Source organism: Colobus angolensis, unplaced genomic scaffold (assembly GCF_000951035.1).
Source record: "Colobus angolensis palliatus isolate OR3802 unplaced genomic scaffold, Cang.pa_1.0 Scaffold7, whole genome shotgun sequence".
NCBI lineage: Eukaryota > Metazoa > Chordata > Mammalia > Primates > Cercopithecidae > Colobus > Colobus angolensis.
In genome coordinates, this window is record NW_012120709.1 from 19,664,817 (window position 1) to 19,683,498 (window position 18,682).

The 18,682-nt window shown below is 45.2% G+C and overlaps 1 protein-coding gene across 6 annotated transcripts in view; it reads left to right on the forward strand.

Annotated features, from left to right (window-relative positions):
- Positions 1–18,682, forward strand: part of NCAM1 (neural cell adhesion molecule 1) — a 314,204-nt gene that overhangs the window by 240,915 nt on the left and 54,607 nt on the right. For all 6 annotated transcript variants that reach the window (XM_011926756.1, XM_011926757.1, XM_011926758.1 and 3 more), the window contains exons 2-8: positions 3,682–3,756; positions 5,903–6,121; positions 7,130–7,273; positions 7,663–7,800; positions 8,890–9,007; positions 9,462–9,631; positions 16,327–16,469. In XM_011926756.1, the coding sequence (XP_011782146.1) occupies positions 3,682–3,756; positions 5,903–6,121; positions 7,130–7,273; positions 7,663–7,800; positions 8,890–9,007; positions 9,462–9,631; positions 16,327–16,469 (1,007 nt within the window). The remainder of the gene's footprint in view (positions 1–3,681; positions 3,757–5,902; positions 6,122–7,129; positions 7,274–7,662; positions 7,801–8,889; positions 9,008–9,461; positions 9,632–16,326; positions 16,470–18,682) is intronic.

The following is an 18,682-nucleotide window of genomic DNA, read 5'->3' on the forward strand; positions in this document are numbered from 1 at the left end:
CAGGCTGGAGTGCAGTGGCATGATCTCGGCTCACTGCAACCTCCGCCTCCCGGGTTCAAGTGATTCTCCTGCCTCAGCCTCCCGAGTAGCTGGGACTACAGGTGCGAGCCACCACACCCAGCTCATTTTTTGTGTTTTTAGTAGAGATGGGTTTTCACTATGTTAACCAGGATGGTCTCGATCTCCTGACCTTGTAATCCGCCTGCCTCGGCCTCCCAAAGTGCTAGGATTATAGGCGTGAGCCACTGCACCCAACTGATATTAGATCTTTGTACAAAGACTGTGCTCTTTCTAGCCCATGATTTGGAAAGAGTGTCAATGGTAACTAATAGGTTATAATAAACCTATTTGGAGATGGACAGAAGGTTACAGTAGTTGAGGGGTTTAGGGGAAGAGCTCAAGCCTTAGAATTATATGATTTTTAATCTTGGTTTTAGTGCTCATTAGCTAAGGGACCCTGAGCAAGTTATTGTATTTCTCTGAGCCCCAATTTCCACATTCATACAGCGGAGACAATAATATTGGCCTTTTTATCACTCAGAACAGTTTGATGAAGTAATGAAGTGTGTTTTGGAAACTGGAAAGTGTGAACTGTCTACAAAAGAGACCTTGGGGGATGAGTGCTTCTTGGAGGCGTGGGAAGCGCTGTTGGAAGCACCTCTCATCCCTGCCCCTGGGTCCTGCCCAGCCCAACACCTAGGTTCATAAGCGCGTGTCTTTGAATCCAGCTAAGTGATGCAGTATTTACGCAAGGAGTGTTTATGGAAAGCAAGAGATGAGATACTTTGTCTGTGAGAAATGTTTACATAAGTGCCTTTTAAGGTGGAGTTATGCCTAGTGGTGAAATTTCACTTACATATGCAACTGAAAATAAAAGGTGAAAGTTGAGGTAGGAATTTTTATTGGGAACAGTGAAAGTAGTAACAGAATAGGAAAGGACCGGGCAGCAAGCAATGGAGGGAAGGAGTTTTGAGATCAAAGCAGGATTTCCACTTACTATCATTAAACCTAGTATTTCAACGCTTAATGTTTGGGGAAGAATAATCAGCCATTGTGCTACAGTGGAAAACATCCAAGCGTTGATTTCCAGAGAGCCTGGGGTTCCTCTGGGCCAGCTTTGTCTCTGGTGTTTCGAAGGAGAAATCACTAGCTTTTCCATGTGTGCAAAAGGCCAGGCGTCTAAATGGATATCTCTTCCTTTAAAAACTTCTGTGATGATAAATGTGTGCGTGGGATCCTGTTAAGCAGGGAATTCCTTTGAAAGCCTTGTTTCCCTTTTCTCTTCATGGCCCAGAGATAGATCCTGGCTGCATTTGGATATGAAAACTCCTCAGCCTTGCTGTGTTCTCCTGCCCCTTGAGAGTCGTGTTCTGTTTGAAAAGAGCTGAATAAATGAAGGCTGTTTTTTCACTTGGGATAAGAATATCCTTCTCAAAGCAGTAAGGGCTGAACGAGGGTAACAGGATCCATATGTTGAAGCTGGCTGCTAATACTCAGCATATGGTCCAGCAGACTTTCTCGGGGGGACTCAGCTTCTCATTCTTTAAGGAATGCCCCAGTGAACTCCAGAAAAGATCAGGACTTAGGTGACCATGGCATAGACACAGCTTCTGGGCTTCATAAGCCTGTATTTCCCAGAGAATGAAAGCCACAGGAAGTACAGGGAAGGTCCTGGCTGGCCTCAGCATGGATAACACTGGCCTGCAGCTCTCTTGTAAGGCTCCATGCTCCCCACGATATGATGGGCCCCTATCAGTTCACTTGCTGTCTGTGTTCTGTTAAGGGATAGTGAATCCAAGGGTTACTTGGGGTCCCCAGATGGTGTATTCTAGTTAATGGAAATGTTTTGCCCTCTGTGCAGGGGCAGCATTGCATCGTGGAAAGAACACCTACCTGGAGCCAGGAGGCCTGGACTCTGGGGCCATGCTAGCCCTAACTAGAAGTGACCAGAGGGAAGTCACTTCACCTTTTCCTCATCTGGAAAATGAGGAGGCGGGACGCGGTGATATCTGAGACCCCTTTGGGCTCTCACAGTGTAGAATCAAGCGGCACCTGAACTCCATCCCAAGGAGAATGATAGGAGAAAGCAGGCACAGCTAATCACACTTGCACCTGCACGCAGTGACCCCCGCGGCATAGAATTCCAGCACAGCTGTGTGTGGAGCGGTAGGGGAAGACCTTTTATTGCTCTCAGGCAAGAATTCAGTCCTGAGCCTCAGGGAGCTGGTAGTGGTGGTCTGAGAGGGGGAGAAACTAGCTGCCCTGCATTACTCTATTTCTTCCAAACCAGTTTTTGGAAGTCTGGGTTTTCTCCTCTGATTTTCACAGAGGACAGCTCAGCATCTTCCCCCTGCCTCTGCCCGGGGCCCCATTTCTCCCCTTATGCCCTCCTCTTTCCCTTTTCCATCCCTGTCTCCACCACATCACCTCTTTCTCTCTAGAGGCTCTGCTGGGTTTCTCCATGACCTGCCTTGTCTGTTGCTGGCATGGTTAGGAAGGCCGCACCCGCTTCCCAGCCCCAAGCAGGCCCTCTAATCCCTGCAGTCGGCTGAGGACAACTGTAGTCTCTCCATCAAATAAGCATAGACCAAGACCTGCGGCAGCTCTGCCTGTGAGCCGGTCACCATGGCAACGAGCATTGCCTCCATTCTACTGTGAAAAGAAAATGGCTGTTGGAGGGAAGGGCTCACTGAATCTCCATTCCCCGGCCTGTTTTGTTCAAGCCCCTCCCTCCTATTGGACTGAAGAAGCCTCATGCACTGAACCAAATACCTGTTTGCCTTTAGATTTGGGGTTTACTTAAGAGGAGGAGAGGCAGAAAGAAGTTGAATTCAAAGAAATAAAGCATTTTTCCACCCCAAAACTCTATTTTCATGAGGAATGGTTATCTGCTCCCAGCAGATAAACGAGGAGCAGATGAACACAGGGATCTGTGAAATCTGGCACAGTGTATTTTGTCTTATCGGTGCAGTGGAATGACAGAGCGTATGGATGTTCAAATAAAACTTTGGGGAAGGTAGCCAAGGGACCCAGGGAATTCCGCAGGGCACAGGCTACAGAATTTCCAAAGGGTGTCTGACTAATTGGGGTGGTGATATTATGGAAGGAGGCGTGTTGGTCCTGTAGTCATGAGGGAAGGTGAGCATTTACCCTTACCATCCCCACTTCAAAATCAGTGTGAGCCCTCCTAGTGATTGTGTCTGGACGGCGTGGGGAACTGGCAGGAGACCCCTGAGGTTGATTCTGGAGTGCAGGCTTCCTGCACTTGAAAGAGCTGTGGAGACACTTCAGATGACATCCAGAAGGAACTGGTTGGGTCACCATTTCTGTGAATCCCAGGATGCTACTGTTTTGGAGCAAGATCATAAGTCTTCTCAAGGGGTTGGAAACATTTAGGGCAGAGATCACCCGGAATCTCCCAGGGTACCTTGCACTCTCTGGTGGGAAATAGCCATTCCATAGGAGAATGGTCTGGGCCGTGTCACTGCCTGGTAGCACATGGCCCTGGCTGTTGGTGGCACAAGTTCTCAAACCCCACACAACCTCCTCCCTTCACTCTCTTAAAGTCAGTTGGGAAGCCTGTTTTTGAATGGAAGATCTGGGTTTCATTCTTGAAAATTGGAATGTATGTTTGAACTGGACTTTGTTTTTGTTTTGTTTGGTTTTGTTTTGTTTTTTCAGCTTCTCTGCAGGTGGATATTGTTCCCAGCCAGGGGGAGATCAGCGTTGGAGAGTCCAAATTCTTCTTATGCCAAGGCAAGTGCGCAGTGCGCAGCTGCATTTTAGAACTTGCTTCAGAAACTCACCCGGTAGAGCAGGAGCCTCCAGGCCATGTGAGCTGGCTGGTCACGCCACACCTAGAATTCTTGGCATTGCGCTATTACGGGGTTAATAGTGTGGCCATTTAAGAGCCAGGGCCTCTTCCTTCCTTTTGCAAAAGGCTGCCTCAACATAGCAAATCCGTCATCTAGACTTCACCTTGACTACAGAGGAAGTCTAGGAGTTTTCTTAAGAAAATCAGCACAACTTCCAGAATAGTGAATCATCCCACATCTCCTGTTCTGTATACATTCAGAGTTCTGTAAATGACAATGGAGAACAGCACTGGCTCAGAAATAATACTTTGGTGGATCTGTTTAAGGCTTATTTCTTAGAATTCCCCAGAGCTTGAAAATCTAAGTCTAAAACTTGCCTGTAGGTAAATAGAATACTGGTATGGCTTTTGTTGTGAGGACATATATCCTGGGTTTACCAGGTCTATTGTGAATATCAATATTCTGTGCCATGGTCCCCACCAGAGTTCGGAGATATGCCAGACCTGGTGACCTTGTTTTACATTTAGAAAACATGCCCCATTTCCGGCCGGGCGCGGTGGCTCAAGCCTGTAACCCCAGCACTTTGGGAGGCCGAGACGGGCGGATCACGAGGTCAGGAGATCGAGACCATCCTGGCTAACCTGGTGAAACCCCGTCTCTGCTAAAAAATACAAAAAACTAGCCGGGAGTGGTGGCGGGCGCCTGTAGTCCCAGCTACTCGGGAGGCTGAGGAAGGAGAATGGCGTAAACCCGGGAGGCGGAGCTTGCAGTGAGCTGAGATCGGGCCACTGCACTCCAGCCTGGGTGACAGAGCGAGACTCCGTCTCAAAAAAAAAAAAGAAAGAAAACATGCCCCATTTCCACAGCCCAGATAATTACCAGAAAATGTCCTGTGGAGGAAAAGGCTTCAAGTTAAGCTTCAGATTCTCTGTATGTGACATGACTGGGATTCAGAACATGGAAGAACCAGGAAAGGGCTGAGCTAGGTATAAACGGTGACATTCAGCAAGCAGCTTTTGGCAGGGAGGGGCCTTTAAATGCTGTCATGATTTGCGCAGACGAGGTGGCTTGTGGCTGTCAGATGTGTTCACTCCAGCTTTGCCTTCATTACAGCAATTTCAATGATCTGGAGACGCAGCCGTGGAGCCCACAGCACATCTTGCAAATAGCGATATTTATTGAAAACATGATGGGCCCTGAAAGGAAGACTGCTTCATTTCCATACTAAGCATCTGTGCAGGGCTGGGTGGTGCGGGCTGAGAAGGGTGCCACGTGACGAGGCAGGGCCCCATGCAAAGAGGCAGGGAGCGCAGCCACCTCTGCCGGATCTGAGCGCCCTTCCAGCTCAGTGTGCTGGGCAGTGTCAGTGTCAGAGCCCTGTTCCAGCTCAGTTCCGGGGCAGGTCAGCCACCGCAGTCCTCCTCATTGGTGCCTGGGGAAAGGAAGAATGGGTGGTTCTGGCCACCTTCTTTGCAGCATGCAAGGAAATGAATTTGTCTGAGCAGGGGGTGCCGAAATGACAGTCATGCCAGTTTGTGCAGGCAGATGCTAGAATAAACGTGGCTGGAAAAAAATATAAAAAATAAAAAGTGGTTGGAATCTGCACTCCTATACTAGCCAGTATTTCTCACCTTCAGCTCAGGAGACCCATTATCCAACGCTTAGAAAACAAGCTGATCAGTCGACTCAGACCAGTTAGGCTCTGGAGCCCAAATCCTAAATACACGAATTCCCTTGGTTACCCATTCTGTGAGGCATGTGTGTTCCTAGCTTACTGCCCAGCACACAGTATGTTCTCAACAAATATCTCTTCTCTTCCATCATTAGGGATAGGATCATGATAACAACTAGCACAAGTGGTTGTTGAGTTCTTTCCGAATATTGTAAGAGATGTTGAGTATATAATAGTTAAATGCAGAAGTCGAAGAAGGGCTGCTGTCATTCTAGCAGCCATACTCGCCCCTCCCTGATGTTCAAGACTTGACTGATCTGTTGTTCAGTAACTCGTACTGATCAGCCACTGTCATTCTGGAGGGGACTTAGTCTTTTCAACTTCAGTAGCTTAAAAATAATCTCTTCCTCTTTAGTGGCAGGAGATGCCAAAGATAAAGACATCTCCTGGTTCTCCCCCAATGGAGAAAAGCTCACCCCAAACCAGCAGCGGATCTCAGTGGTGTGGAATGATGATTCCTCCTCCACCCTCACCATCTATAATGCCAACATTGACGACGCCGGCATTTACAAGTGTGTGGTTACGGGCGAGGATGGCAGTGAGTCAGAGGCCACTGTCAACGTGAAGATATTTCGTAAGAGCCTCCTTCTTCTTCTGCATTCTCTGGCCTCTCCTTGCCAAGGAGACACGTGGGTAGTAGAAAGGTGGAAATGATGATAGAGGGACCAGCTGAGGGCCTAACCAGTCCCATTCTCTCTCCCTAAGTCTTTTCTGACCTTGGCCAACCCAGAACTCACAACCGTGGTTCACACTGGTTGCAGCTAGTCCCCCACAGGCATTCATTCTCAAACTTCAAATTACACAGTTCCCAAAGGGCAGTTACGGGTTTCTCCATCCCTTCCCCAAATGTTGGCTGACTGTTCTACAGTTTGGGCTCTTCTCTCTTCTTATTTCCCTCTCCCCTGCTCTTAATGGAGCCCAGGGCTCAGTGGGGTGGGGGGTCATTATCTGAACACTCACCACTCAGAGCAGGCAGTTCCTATTACCTCTGAAACCCCATCTGAGGGTGGCATCTTGTTACGTTGTTATTAATATCACACATCCATCCCGGTGGTTGGAGTAATGGTGGGTGACAGCTAATGGAACAGTGTTGATAGTACGGTATTTATTGCCATTAAATATGTTTTTTTTCTATTCTTTTCATCAGCATTCTCTCTGCTGTAGAAAGTTGGGGTGGGGCTGGGAGCTCGAGTGGGAGACAAGAAAAGGACCGATGACTCTTACTATTCGTTGTGGAATGGATGTTCCACCAGTTCATTCTACCTATAACCTGTGCTTCACTGGCATCATCCTGCATGACCAGGAACCCTTGGTGAAGACATTTCTTTCGTTCTGTAGACCCTTTTCTGCACAAAATGTGATAAATTTAGCACTCAGTGAGCAGATATTGGTTGCCAAGCATTGGCAACCTATGCTTGGGCCAGCTGCTCTGCCTGACGTCTGTGAGGGTGCCCCTCTTATACAACTGTACACCAGGAGCGAGATTTGCCCAGGAGTCAAGTCCAGGTAGCATGGCTCTGGTGAAAGGGGATCTTTGTGGGAGAAGCAGCTGTTTTCCCTCACTCTTCTGCTCATTTTCCAGAGAAACTCATGTTCAAGAATGCGCCAACCCCACAGGAGTTCCGGGAGGGGGAAGATGCGGTGATTGTGTGTGATGTGGTCAGCTCCCTCCCGCCGACCATCATCTGGAAACACAAAGGCCGAGATGTCATCCTGAAAAAAGATGGTGAGACCTGAATTTCCTGGCAGCTGCCTTTTCCCCAGGGCACCAAGTTCCCTAGCTTTTTCACCTGTACCAGCCCCTGAGGCATTCCAGTCCAAACTCAGATTCACGTGTGCCCGAGCCCTCATGCAGTTTCTGGGTCCTGAACAGATGTATATCCAAAGCTGGTATGCTTAGGTACTTGATTTTCTCTCCAGTACGAAAGACAAATTTCTAATAGACATTTACTCTTGGCTGTATTTCAAAGCCAGGGACACATTTTCTTATTTGGGCTTAAAACCCCACCTTATAAGACTGAAGTTAGGAAACAGGAAAGAGACTCAGCCACCTGTCTGCAGATACCAGAGCTCTCTGACTGATTCTTGGATGAACCTGCCTCTTATCTCTTCTAGTCCGATTCATAGTCCTGTCCAACAACTACCTGCAGATCCGGGGCATCAAGAAAACAGATGAGGGCACTTATCGCTGTGAGGGCAGAATCCTGGCACGGGGGGAGATCAACTTCAAGGACATTCAGGTCGTTGTGAATGGTGAGGAGATCCTGTTCTTCCTGCTATGTGCATTGCTACAACCTTGGTTCTCCAAAATCATTCTCTTAACTTCCTCTTTGGTCTGTAAACTAAATCCTGTCCTGACTCAATCATCCCTCTCAGCTAAATCCCCTCCCCACCTTAACATCTAGATTTCTTTTTTTTTTTTTTTTTTAAATATACTTGCCTGTTGGATCTTCCCTCAACCATGGGGGATTTTAATGCAGCAATTGAATGTCCTTCACTGTTCTGCAGTACTAAAAACCTTCCCTTACCTATTAATCCTCATTGTCCTTGATGTTACCATAATTGTGAAGTTAGTCCTCTGCTTAAATGTTTAAAGAAAATATTACAGTCAGCTCAGGCCTCAGAATAGTCAGCATCGTGGTCCATAGGCTTATTAATCTTAATTTGCAGTATCAAATAAACACACCCATGGAATTGATCTGACATTTACAAGACGTTTACAGGAAATTATAATGTCAGTACTAAGAAAATAAGTAAATCAGGGTTGAATTGTTTTGACTATTGACACATTTTTTTTTTTGTTTTTGCCAAACTCTCCCCCTCTCATCCCTTTGGTAAAAAACAGTTTTGTGCAAGGTTGTTTATCACAGTCCCAGACAACTGGCACTCTTTTTTGTAGCTGATGCATTCAAATTGGTGTTAACCATGTAACCACTGGGAGCAGTAATGTCCAACTTTTTCCAGTATGAAGAGCCGCTTTTTAACATCGAGTTCCTCTGACTCTAGTAGTTATTAAATTTAGTATGCATTGACTGAGAAAATGCATAATGAAAAATAGCAACTGTAAATTAAATACCATCTTAACATGAATAAAATATATTATTATAGCTTCTCAATTAATGAAAAACAAAAAAATGCATGTTTGTAGGAGAACTGTCTATTCAGTTTACAGAAGTTATTTAGTACATACATGAATTTCGATTCCTGACACTAACTCTGTAGCCGCACAGGTCGTTTGTCCCACAGGCTGAGAACTCTTGACCTGGAGCGGTGTCTCTTCTCCAGGCCATTGGGTTCTTCCAAATTTTCACAACCACCCCATGACACCCTTTTTTCCTTCAGTGCCACCCACCATCCAGGCCAGGCAGAACATTGTGAATGCCACCGCCAACCTCGGCCAGTCCGTCACCCTGGTGTGTGATGCTGAAGGCTTCCCGGAACCCACCATGAGCTGGACAAAGTAAGAAACTCGCTCCTGCCTTTTATCATGGACTAGAGGAGAATGGGGCATCATGAAGTCTGCTCCATGTTAGTGTCTCAGTGAAATGGATGTGGGCTTCTTAGGAATATCAACCCCAGGAGAAGAATGGACTCTTTTCTATAAGAGTCTCTTGCTTGTGCATTGATTATTCCTTCAATTTCAGCCTTGTGGGGGCAGAGTCAGAGCCAGAGGGTGTGGTCTTAGGAGCCCACTTTTAAACCTTTGCGGGCACGGTTGCAGCTCTTGGATAGTCAGAGGATGGAATAGAGGAATAAAGGGTGATTGTGGACGTTCAACTTGGTGCCTTAACTTTTTGTGAAGACTGAGGAGTCTTTCCCATTGACTCAGTCTGCATTCTATGGAACCTAATTAAAAATAAACGTCTTACTTCTGTGGTTGAAATCATGCTACTTTGCATTTCTACACACTCCAGGGATGGGGAACAGATAGAGCAAGAGGAAGATGACGAGAAGTACATTTTCAGCGATGATAGTTCCCAGCTGACCATCAAAAAGGTGGATAAGAACGACGAGGCTGAGTACATCTGCATTGCTGAGAACAAGGCTGGCGAGCAGGATGCGACCATCCACCTCAAAGTCTTCGGTAAGGGCCGTGGGGGCCCAGGTCACTGCTCTGCCACGATTCCTCTCCCTCTGCACATTCAGTCCATCAGTAAGACCCTGGGCACTCTCCCTCAGAACATAACCCAGTGTACCCATTTCTTGCCAGTTCCACCACCTAAGCCCTAGTCCAAGCCACCATCATCCTCACCTGGGCAGTGGGACGGTCTCATACCTGGCCTCCCTGACTCTCCCTATTGGTCCACTTCATTCCCTTCTGTTCACAGTAGCCAAAATGACCTAAATGCCACTCATCGGTTTGAAAGCCTCCAGTGGCTCCCTATGGCAACCAGAATAAAAGCCAGACTCCCTGCAATGGCCTACGAGACCAGACATGAACTAGCCCCTACCTTCTTCTCCAGCCTCATCTCTTTCACTTTGCTGCACATGCAAAGTTCTGCGACCACACAGGCCTTCTTCATGTCACTCAGACATACCAAGCTTGTTCCTCATCTCAGGGTCATTGCCCTTGGTATCCCTTCTGCTTGGAGTATCTTTCCCTCTGATCCACTCTGAACTGCCTTTTTCTGATCCACCATTCAGATCTTAACTCAAACTCACCTTCTCAGTGGCTCCTTCCTTCACTGCCCTGGCTAACTCAGCTCCCCCTGCACTGTGACCACCCCCACCCACCTCCACTCATCTCTCTCTCGTGACTCTTACTGGATGTTCTTCTCTGTACTCAACAGTACCTGAACAGATGTCATTTGCATATTTGTTTTGGGGATTGTCTGTCTCCTACCTCTACTAGTGTGTAAACTTCAAGATAGCAGAACCCTGGCTGTCATACACGGCATTATCCCTGCGACTCCAAACGGTGCCAGACTTGGCATAGGCCCTTGGTAACTTTAGTGGCCGACAGGCTGGCTACTTTGCCTTGTTTGCCTCCTTCCCTGGCCTGTGTGAAACAGTGTCATAGAAGAGCCCCTACATCCCTGCTCACTTCATCTTCATAAACTCAGGAAACTTCCATTCATTTCAGAACTGAAAGGCATTTTGACCTGATCTTGAAAAAAGAATTGGTTGCAGAAAAATGTTTAACTGAATGGCCCTCAAGTCTCTCCGCACATCTGTTTAGAAAACACAGATAAGGGCCGGGCGCGGTGGCTCACGCCTGTAATCCCAGCACTCTGGGAGGCCAAGGCGGGCGGATCACGAGGTCAGGAGATTGAGACCATCCTGGCTAACACGGTGAAACCCCGTCTCTACTAAAAATACAAACAACTTAGCCGGGTGTGGTGGCTGGCGCCTGTAGTCCCAGCTACTTGGGAGGCTGAGGTAGGAGAATGGCGTGAACCCAGGAGGTGGAGCTTGCAGTGAGACCAGATCGTGCCACTGTGCTCCAGCCTGAGCAACAGAGTGAGACTCTGTCTCAAAAAAAAAAAAAAACAAAACACACAGATAAACTGGTCTACTGTAGACAGCGCTGCTGAGGAGGTGCCAGTCTGAGGGGCAGCTCTGGTGCATGGAGCCCCCAGATCGTTAAAATGTGCACTCAGGAATCAGGGTTGGGACCTGCTTATACAGCCTGATCAGGAGAACTGTTCATAAACACAGACCTTTGAAAATCAAGACTTTATATGCAAATGATCTGCTAGTTATTCAGTAGTAAACAGCTGGGTTTAGAAACAGGCTATCAGTTTGGTTCAAGTTAACTGTATATATTTGAGAGTGAAAGCTAAATTTCATAAAAAGTATTCTTGAAAGTCTTTTCTTGAATTCAGACTGATCTTCCCCAGTCACTATGGTTTTAGTAAGTTTTTCCATATTATAGAAAAAGATAGATGCATTTGTTCATCCCTTCATTTAATAAATGTGTATTGACCACCATTGTTGCTGGATAGAGGGGCTACAGAGATGAGTAGGATATCATCCCTTGACCCTGGGAAGCACAAAGAGGGAGATAAATGGATAAGCATAAACGTTACAATAGTCAGTGTCAGTCAGCAACATTTGAGTGACTGCTATGGACTCAGTCATTGCCAAGTTTAGAAGATGAATAACATGGACTCTGTTCTCATCAATAGGTTCACAGGCTAATGTAGATAGTCAATGCTGAAATTTGAAACGACAATACATTATTATGACTTCATAATAGCAATATGCACAGTGTTTTGTAGGAAGCAAGTTCTCTGGTCCTGTGTGATGTAAGTTAGAAAAGTTATTAAAAGGTAATATTTCATAAGTAGGAATTACCCAGCTGAACGAGTGGATGAGAATTTTAGGCAGCCTGGGCACAGGCACAGAGACAAGAAAAGCACAGGCTGTGTTGAATGGGAGCTTCTTGTGGACAGAGGCTGTGTGTGTTTTACTCACAGATACATCCCCAGCACCTGAAATAGTAGCCCGCATCCAGTAGGCACTAGATGGAATAAATGGAGGAACTGTCATTAGTTCTATGTGATGAAGCAAACATACATATGTGGCAGGGAGATAAGCCTGGAGACATGATCATCACCTGTCTTTAGGAAATTATTTTAGACTTTAACTCCGTAAAGTAATAATAATAATAATATCAAACACAAACAGAACACCTATAATGTGCCAAGCACTCTGTGAAGTGCTATCTGTAAGTTAACTCTTTTAATCCTCATCACTCCCCTGTGATATAGATTTTATTATTATCCCCATTTTACGAAGGAGGAACCTGATCACAGAGGGATGAGGTGCCTCTGGATTCAGACCGAGGCAGGTGGCTCCTAAGTCCCTTCTCTAATCTAACAGTGATGGTTGTTAACTCCACAAAACCCAACAGAACACATATTGTGTCTGAATTATACAGGGAGTATCTGGCAAAACTAGAATTAGTGCACTCTGCCTGCACCACCAGGTAGCTCATGGTTTCTCTGTAAAAGCAACTCAGTCCCAACTTGGCTGGGCATGAACAGATCTCGGCTTCTCTTCCAGGCCTCTCTGGTGGTGATGGCTGCCCTGGAGCAGTGAGTGCAGGGCCATGTGGGACCATGGTAGAGGGAAGAGAGTGGGTCAGGTCAATGGGAGGAGGTCATGAGGCAGGGAGAGTAGGGCGGGGAAACTGCTAAGACAAGATTTGTCTTCCCACCCCCCACCTTGGACACATACACCCCTCTTCGTCACACACACACACACACACACACACACACACTCACACATTTCACAATTTCTTTCCCAAAACTGCAGCTGGAAGAATAGGGCGCATAGTGGGACAAACAGAGAAGAGGTGGCCGGGCTCCTGAAGAGACAGGGCAGGAATCACAGACTTGTAGAGACTGAGTCCACTCAGAATGGGAATCCTCCCCTGTCATAGTCTGAGGAGCTTTCGTACAGTCTCCCTGAGGGAACCTGGTGCCTCCTCTCCACCACCTTTTCCCATCCACCTCCCCTTCTCATCCTCCTTTCTCTCCTCCTCCACTGGCCTCCCCATTGGTTGAAGAGACTAATACAGGGCTAGGGAGCCACCTGGGGGGACCAGCTGGTTAGGGCTCTGTCTTCTTCCACCTTTTTATTCCCTCTCCATCCCCTTCCAACTTGCCATCGTGGACCATTGCTAGGGGAGAAATGGGGCAGGTTCCCTAAGTGGGAGTAGAGTCTACAGCAATGATGTAGGAAAGGGAGGAAGCCTGTAGCTTAGATAGTAAAGAAAAGCCCAGAAGTCCTGTGGCTTCAAGAAGGGATGTCCATCAGTATGTACGGGACATATCTCAATTAGGGACTTTATGACATCATTTGTATCTAAGTGGCATCACTCTTTCCTAAGAAAAAGACATGTTCTAGCACATGTTGCCTTAGTTATTAGCTAGATGCTCCTTTTACTAAGTAGGTGCATCCTCTCGTCCTTTAAATTTGGCAGTGAATTCTCATTACTGCTGTCCACATGCATGCCTCTGAGGAAGTTTTGTCTATATTGATTCCTTTGATGCTCATGTAAATGCTCTTGAGGTCTCATGCTTCTGTGGCTGAGGCAAGTTCACCAGTGGCTAGGAGCCCTGTGTCTCAAGCAGCCCCTGAGGGTTACAGCAAAGGACAAGCAGCAGCCTGAAAGAAGGTGCACGTGGTCATGCCCCATAGCCTAGTGTCCAACCTCTTTGTTCAGGGACGCAGGGGCCTCAGGGCTCTTCTTCGGGTTGTAGGAGCATGAACTGGAGTGGGAGTAGACAAGGCTGCCTCTTAGTGGAAAGCATTCTTGGAAAACTCACAGGAGGAAATATGGGGAAAGGTGCAGTAGAACAGTCTGAGGCACTAAGGATCATGGAGGCAGGTAGAGAATACAACAGAGATCCAAAAGTCAAGAACTCATAAGAGAGGTTAATTAATAGAGGGCGGGGAGTATAGGAAGATGAAACCTGGAGAGATTCCTCTAGATGCTGGAATGCAGAGGGAGGAAATCTTTTCAGTAGGGTGCCCAGCATTTGTCCCTGTTGGCCTACTAATGCCCTTTGTCCTGGTGCAATTATTTAGAGCCTTTCATGTCACTCTCAAGAGAGTCCCAATTTAGACAATAAATTATGTATATCACTGTCTTCTTCTAAGGTGGCATTCTGAGCTTTCTGAATTAGTTCTGACAGTAGCACTGCTTCTAGAGTAATAGAGAATTAAGTTATCAGTGGGAAGCTTGCCTTCCTTCCCACAGCACTCTGTAGACTCTACAAAATTAGCCATGATCATGTTTTAATAAGAATATGGTTTGCCTTTTTTCTAAGGAGTCATACAATGCACCTTCTGTAGCCATCTGGGAAATGGAGCCTCCAAGGCCAAATACTAATAGATAGCAACTGACCTTTGCCTGTCTTCTGTTAACCTTTGGCTGCCATGACAAAGTACCGCAGGTCAGGAGAAGGTCAGCAAAACATTGTCCAGATCTCAGAGTCTGACAAGATTTTAAGAGGCCCCAAATTCAACCTTCCTGAGATTGTCTCCGGACCTCAAAACAACTGTTGAGTTTAGCGGATTCAGTTGTATGGCTGAATTTTTTTTTTTAATTTTTTTATTCTGTGACTTTTACAATATAGAGATTCAGCTCTTATTTTACCTTTATTTTATTTTATTTTATTAGCCTTTTTTGTTTTTCATGTTTCTTTTTTATTTTACTTTGCCCTCTAAAACTTCCCTGTCAATGGCACTTAGCACATATTCCTTCCAATACAAGTTGTAATATTCTTGAAAATCATATCTATTGAGGAAGACACAATAGGAAAACCTATGAGGTTTAACCTCATTCATGTGGACTCCATCAACTGAAATCTATGAACATTTGGCCAAATTGGATTGAGATGTGCCTGTATCCATCAAAAAAGGATTTGCTAAACAGGCTGTTAGTATGCATTACCTTTAGGCAAATATTTGAACTATGTAGGTGATTTTATGTAGAAGCAGGCATTTGTAACAAAAAGTGTATAGTTCTGTTATTGTTTTCTGTTTATTAAAACAGCATCAAAGACCTCAACATGGAGAATATATATAGGCAGTCGTTTATTCGCCTACTTAGGGTTACTATATGAATTTGAATATAAAGTAAATGTAGTCTTTTCAAAAACTAGCTATCATTCTCTTGGGGTTTTTTGGTTCATTTGTTTGTTTCCGTAGCCTGGCCTTTTCCTTTATTCATGAAATAAGTTACATTTGTGCAGTGTTATCTTTTCTCTTCCACACAAAGTTCAGCAATTTCAGAGCATAATTGTTTTAAATTGGGAAAATTCAATTTTCTCTAATGTTTTAACATTTAACTTAGCTTTGGAATGCTTGTGTTTTCTTGCATTACCCAAAACATTTGGAAAATGGACTCATCTCAACTCATCTCCTTCCCATCCTGAGCCCACCCCAGAGCCCCCATTCAGTTCCTTGCCTGATTTCTTCATTTGAGTTAATACTAACACCATTCTCCCAGTCGTTAAGACTCCAAGTCACTTGGACTCCTTCTTATTGCTCCTTGTGGTTCTTCTCACCCCTCCTTGCCCTCTCTTCAGTTGCCACTTATTGAACCTTCCTCCACTCCAGTATCTGTCTCAAAACTGCTCTTTGCTCTTTCCTCTCGAACGACCTCGTCAGAATCCAGCGTTACCGCACATCTGGGTCATTGCCAGGGCTTCCAAACTGGTTTTCCCACCTCAAAGTTTTCTCTAGTCCAAAGCTTCCTGAAATGTCCCTAGGTTAACCTTCTTGAAATACAAAAGCTTTTGTGTTGCTGATTAAATGTCGTCTGTGGGCCTCCACCAGGCACCAGGTAAAATTCCAGCCATCCAGCCTCTGCTTCCTGTGCCTCATGCCACACTGTTCTCTTCCCAGCCATCTCTTCATATATTCATGCTTTTTGCTTTTATTCAATCAGTTTCCTACACTTCAAATGACTCCATCTCCACCCTAGAGTTCCACCTGCTGAAAATCTCATGGCCCGGCTCCAAAGCCATCTCCTCTTGAAGGCTCCACCCAGGGAGGCACTCGTCCACTGCGTCATGCCTCCTGCATTCCTTGCCCTTATCACTCTTAGTCGATAGGATATTTCTTATTTATTATGGTTTCTGTGTTGTCACATGCCTACATCATTGTAAGCCTTGGGGAATCAGGTCTGTATCTCCTAAAACACCTAGACTAAGGTCTTGTACTTAGCAGATAGATAACCTTTGTTGGATAGGTGCATGTCATTGTTGAAACCCAGAAAGCTCAATAATTAGATAAACTCAGAGAAATGTTTTGTCTTTTCAGCAAAACCCAAAATCACATATGTAGAGAACCAGACTGCCATGGAATTGGAGGAGCAGGTCACTCTTACCTGTGAAGCCTCTGGAGACCCCATTCCCTCCATCACCTGGAGGACTTCTACCCGGAACATCAGCAGCGAAGAAAAGGTATCATGCTGCCCAGGAGTTTCAGGGCCTTGAAATGCAGACTCAAAGCAGATTGAGTCTGCTCGTGCCCAGTTCTCTTTGGTGAGCTGGGAGATGGGTTATGGTCACCAGAGGCCACAGCCAGATCCCGGGGCCTCCCTCCCCGAGCCTGCAGGACATGGCCTGCTCAGCATACCCTTGCAATGGAATAGGCACAATTCCTTGGACAGGTTGGCAGGGGCGTGATGTATGGCCATGCTCAAGTTAGATGTTCTGGGGAGGAGGCGATGGTGATTTTCAAGCCCCGAGTTATGGAGCTGTGAGGGAACAAAGAGAAGGCAATGTCATAGGTTCACCAGGTGACATTGTCATCATCTCAAGAGCACCCTAGGAAAGATCTCCCAGAAATAATCAGGCTCAAAATGAACCTATTAATTATTTTTCTTGTGTTTGTATACTCATGCTATATATGCACTTATGCACAAATGCTTGGTTGCCATTGTGTCTGCCTGTATTCTTGGTCACATTTGGATATCATTTTGTTCTAAAGGCAAAAATATTTAGCAGTTTCTAAGTGATGATTACATCCTGGTTTTTCAATATATTCATGGAGGGTTTAAGAACATTGTAGCAAGCTTCCTGACAAATCAAAATGGTGGGAAAGATTGAGCTTCAAAGTCCATGGATTTATAGGCCACCAGAAAGATACTTTATTGTTGACAATATATAAAAACTGAGGTGACCCCACATCATACAGCCCTTGATTATTGAGTAGGCCAAAAGTAGGAGGAAAAAGCCTGGTTTTAATGCAACTTAAACCCTCTTATGGTACTTCTCCAATCTCATCTCGTATATCCTGTAGTAATGGGCTCTGTTTTAGTTATCCCAGGTTTTGTCACCTATTCAGTAGTAATGGCCTTGCCTTATGGAACATTTATAATGGACTACTTACTGATCAGAATGTCAAAAATGATAGATCTTCACTCTTCTGCCTGCCCAAAGGAAATCTCTAGAGAGAGTAAACTCAAATAAAGCCAGAAAGGGATAGTGTGAAATACCAGCACTAAATTTGGGATTTGCATTTGAGGAGCTGATTTCTTTCCCACTAATAGAAAACAAAACTGCATCAAATGGAACAGAAATTGCTCTTCCAAATAACCTATTATTTTTTGCAACCTTTACCTCCAGAGTTAAATTCAACTTAAAAAGTCAGCTGAGGAACTGCTAAATATTTTTGAAACTCACATATGCTGTTTGATACTGTGAAAACCAGCTAGATTAAGAGATGTGGTGTTTACTTGGATACTTTCTTTATCAACATTAGAATTAAACCCTCAGCTAAGATTTCAGCCCCACTCATGTGTGTTATGTGGATTGAATGTACATTTCAGGGCTTAAACCACAAGGCTGCTGCTTCGCAGATCTTTCTACATTAGCTTAAAAGTAGATTTTTGTCCAGAGTGACCCAGTGTATATCTTTGACCTACAGTGAAGGACAGAAATAATATCTGCCTCAGATGAGTGATGCTTTTGAATTCTATATCTTTTCTAGGAATAGCTCAACAGCCAATCTAGACCAGAAAGGTTATTAAGATTTGTGCCTACTGAGGTTCTTTAATAGGTTGGCACTTCTGGCTTGTAGCTATGATTTCATTTTTCTAGAATGAGAATAATAGCCAGGAACTAATACACATTCCTACTTGCTAAATATGGAGACAGGTGTCCAGCAGAGGCTGCCTCAAGCCTAGTAGTGACTACTTTTTATATAATTCTGCTATCGCTATAGATCATTTGTCTTAATCTTAGATCGTTATTTCAGTCCAGCCACATTGGTTGTATTATATTTCTTTTACTTGCCTTCAAGTTCACTTTATTGGAACATGAGTAAATCAGTGTTAAAACAAGTCCTCCAAATCAGCTAGTGATGTGACACCAGCCTGACACATTTGCCTGAGTGAAACTCTATATAAGAAAATTTGCCATTTCTGTTAATTATATATTGACATCAAAGAGGCATATTGTCCATCTTACACTGTGGATAGCTAATAATTAAGAAAACAAATATGGGCTCTTCATGAACTGGTTGGAGTGCAGAAAATACAATTCATTTTTACTCTGGCAGCCTCTCCTTATGTTCTCCTCCATCTGAAGTTGCATTCTATATAATTAGGAATCAAGATTACTAGCGTCGCTGTAATTGTAGGAGTGGAAAACAACCATTTTCTTTTTAAAAT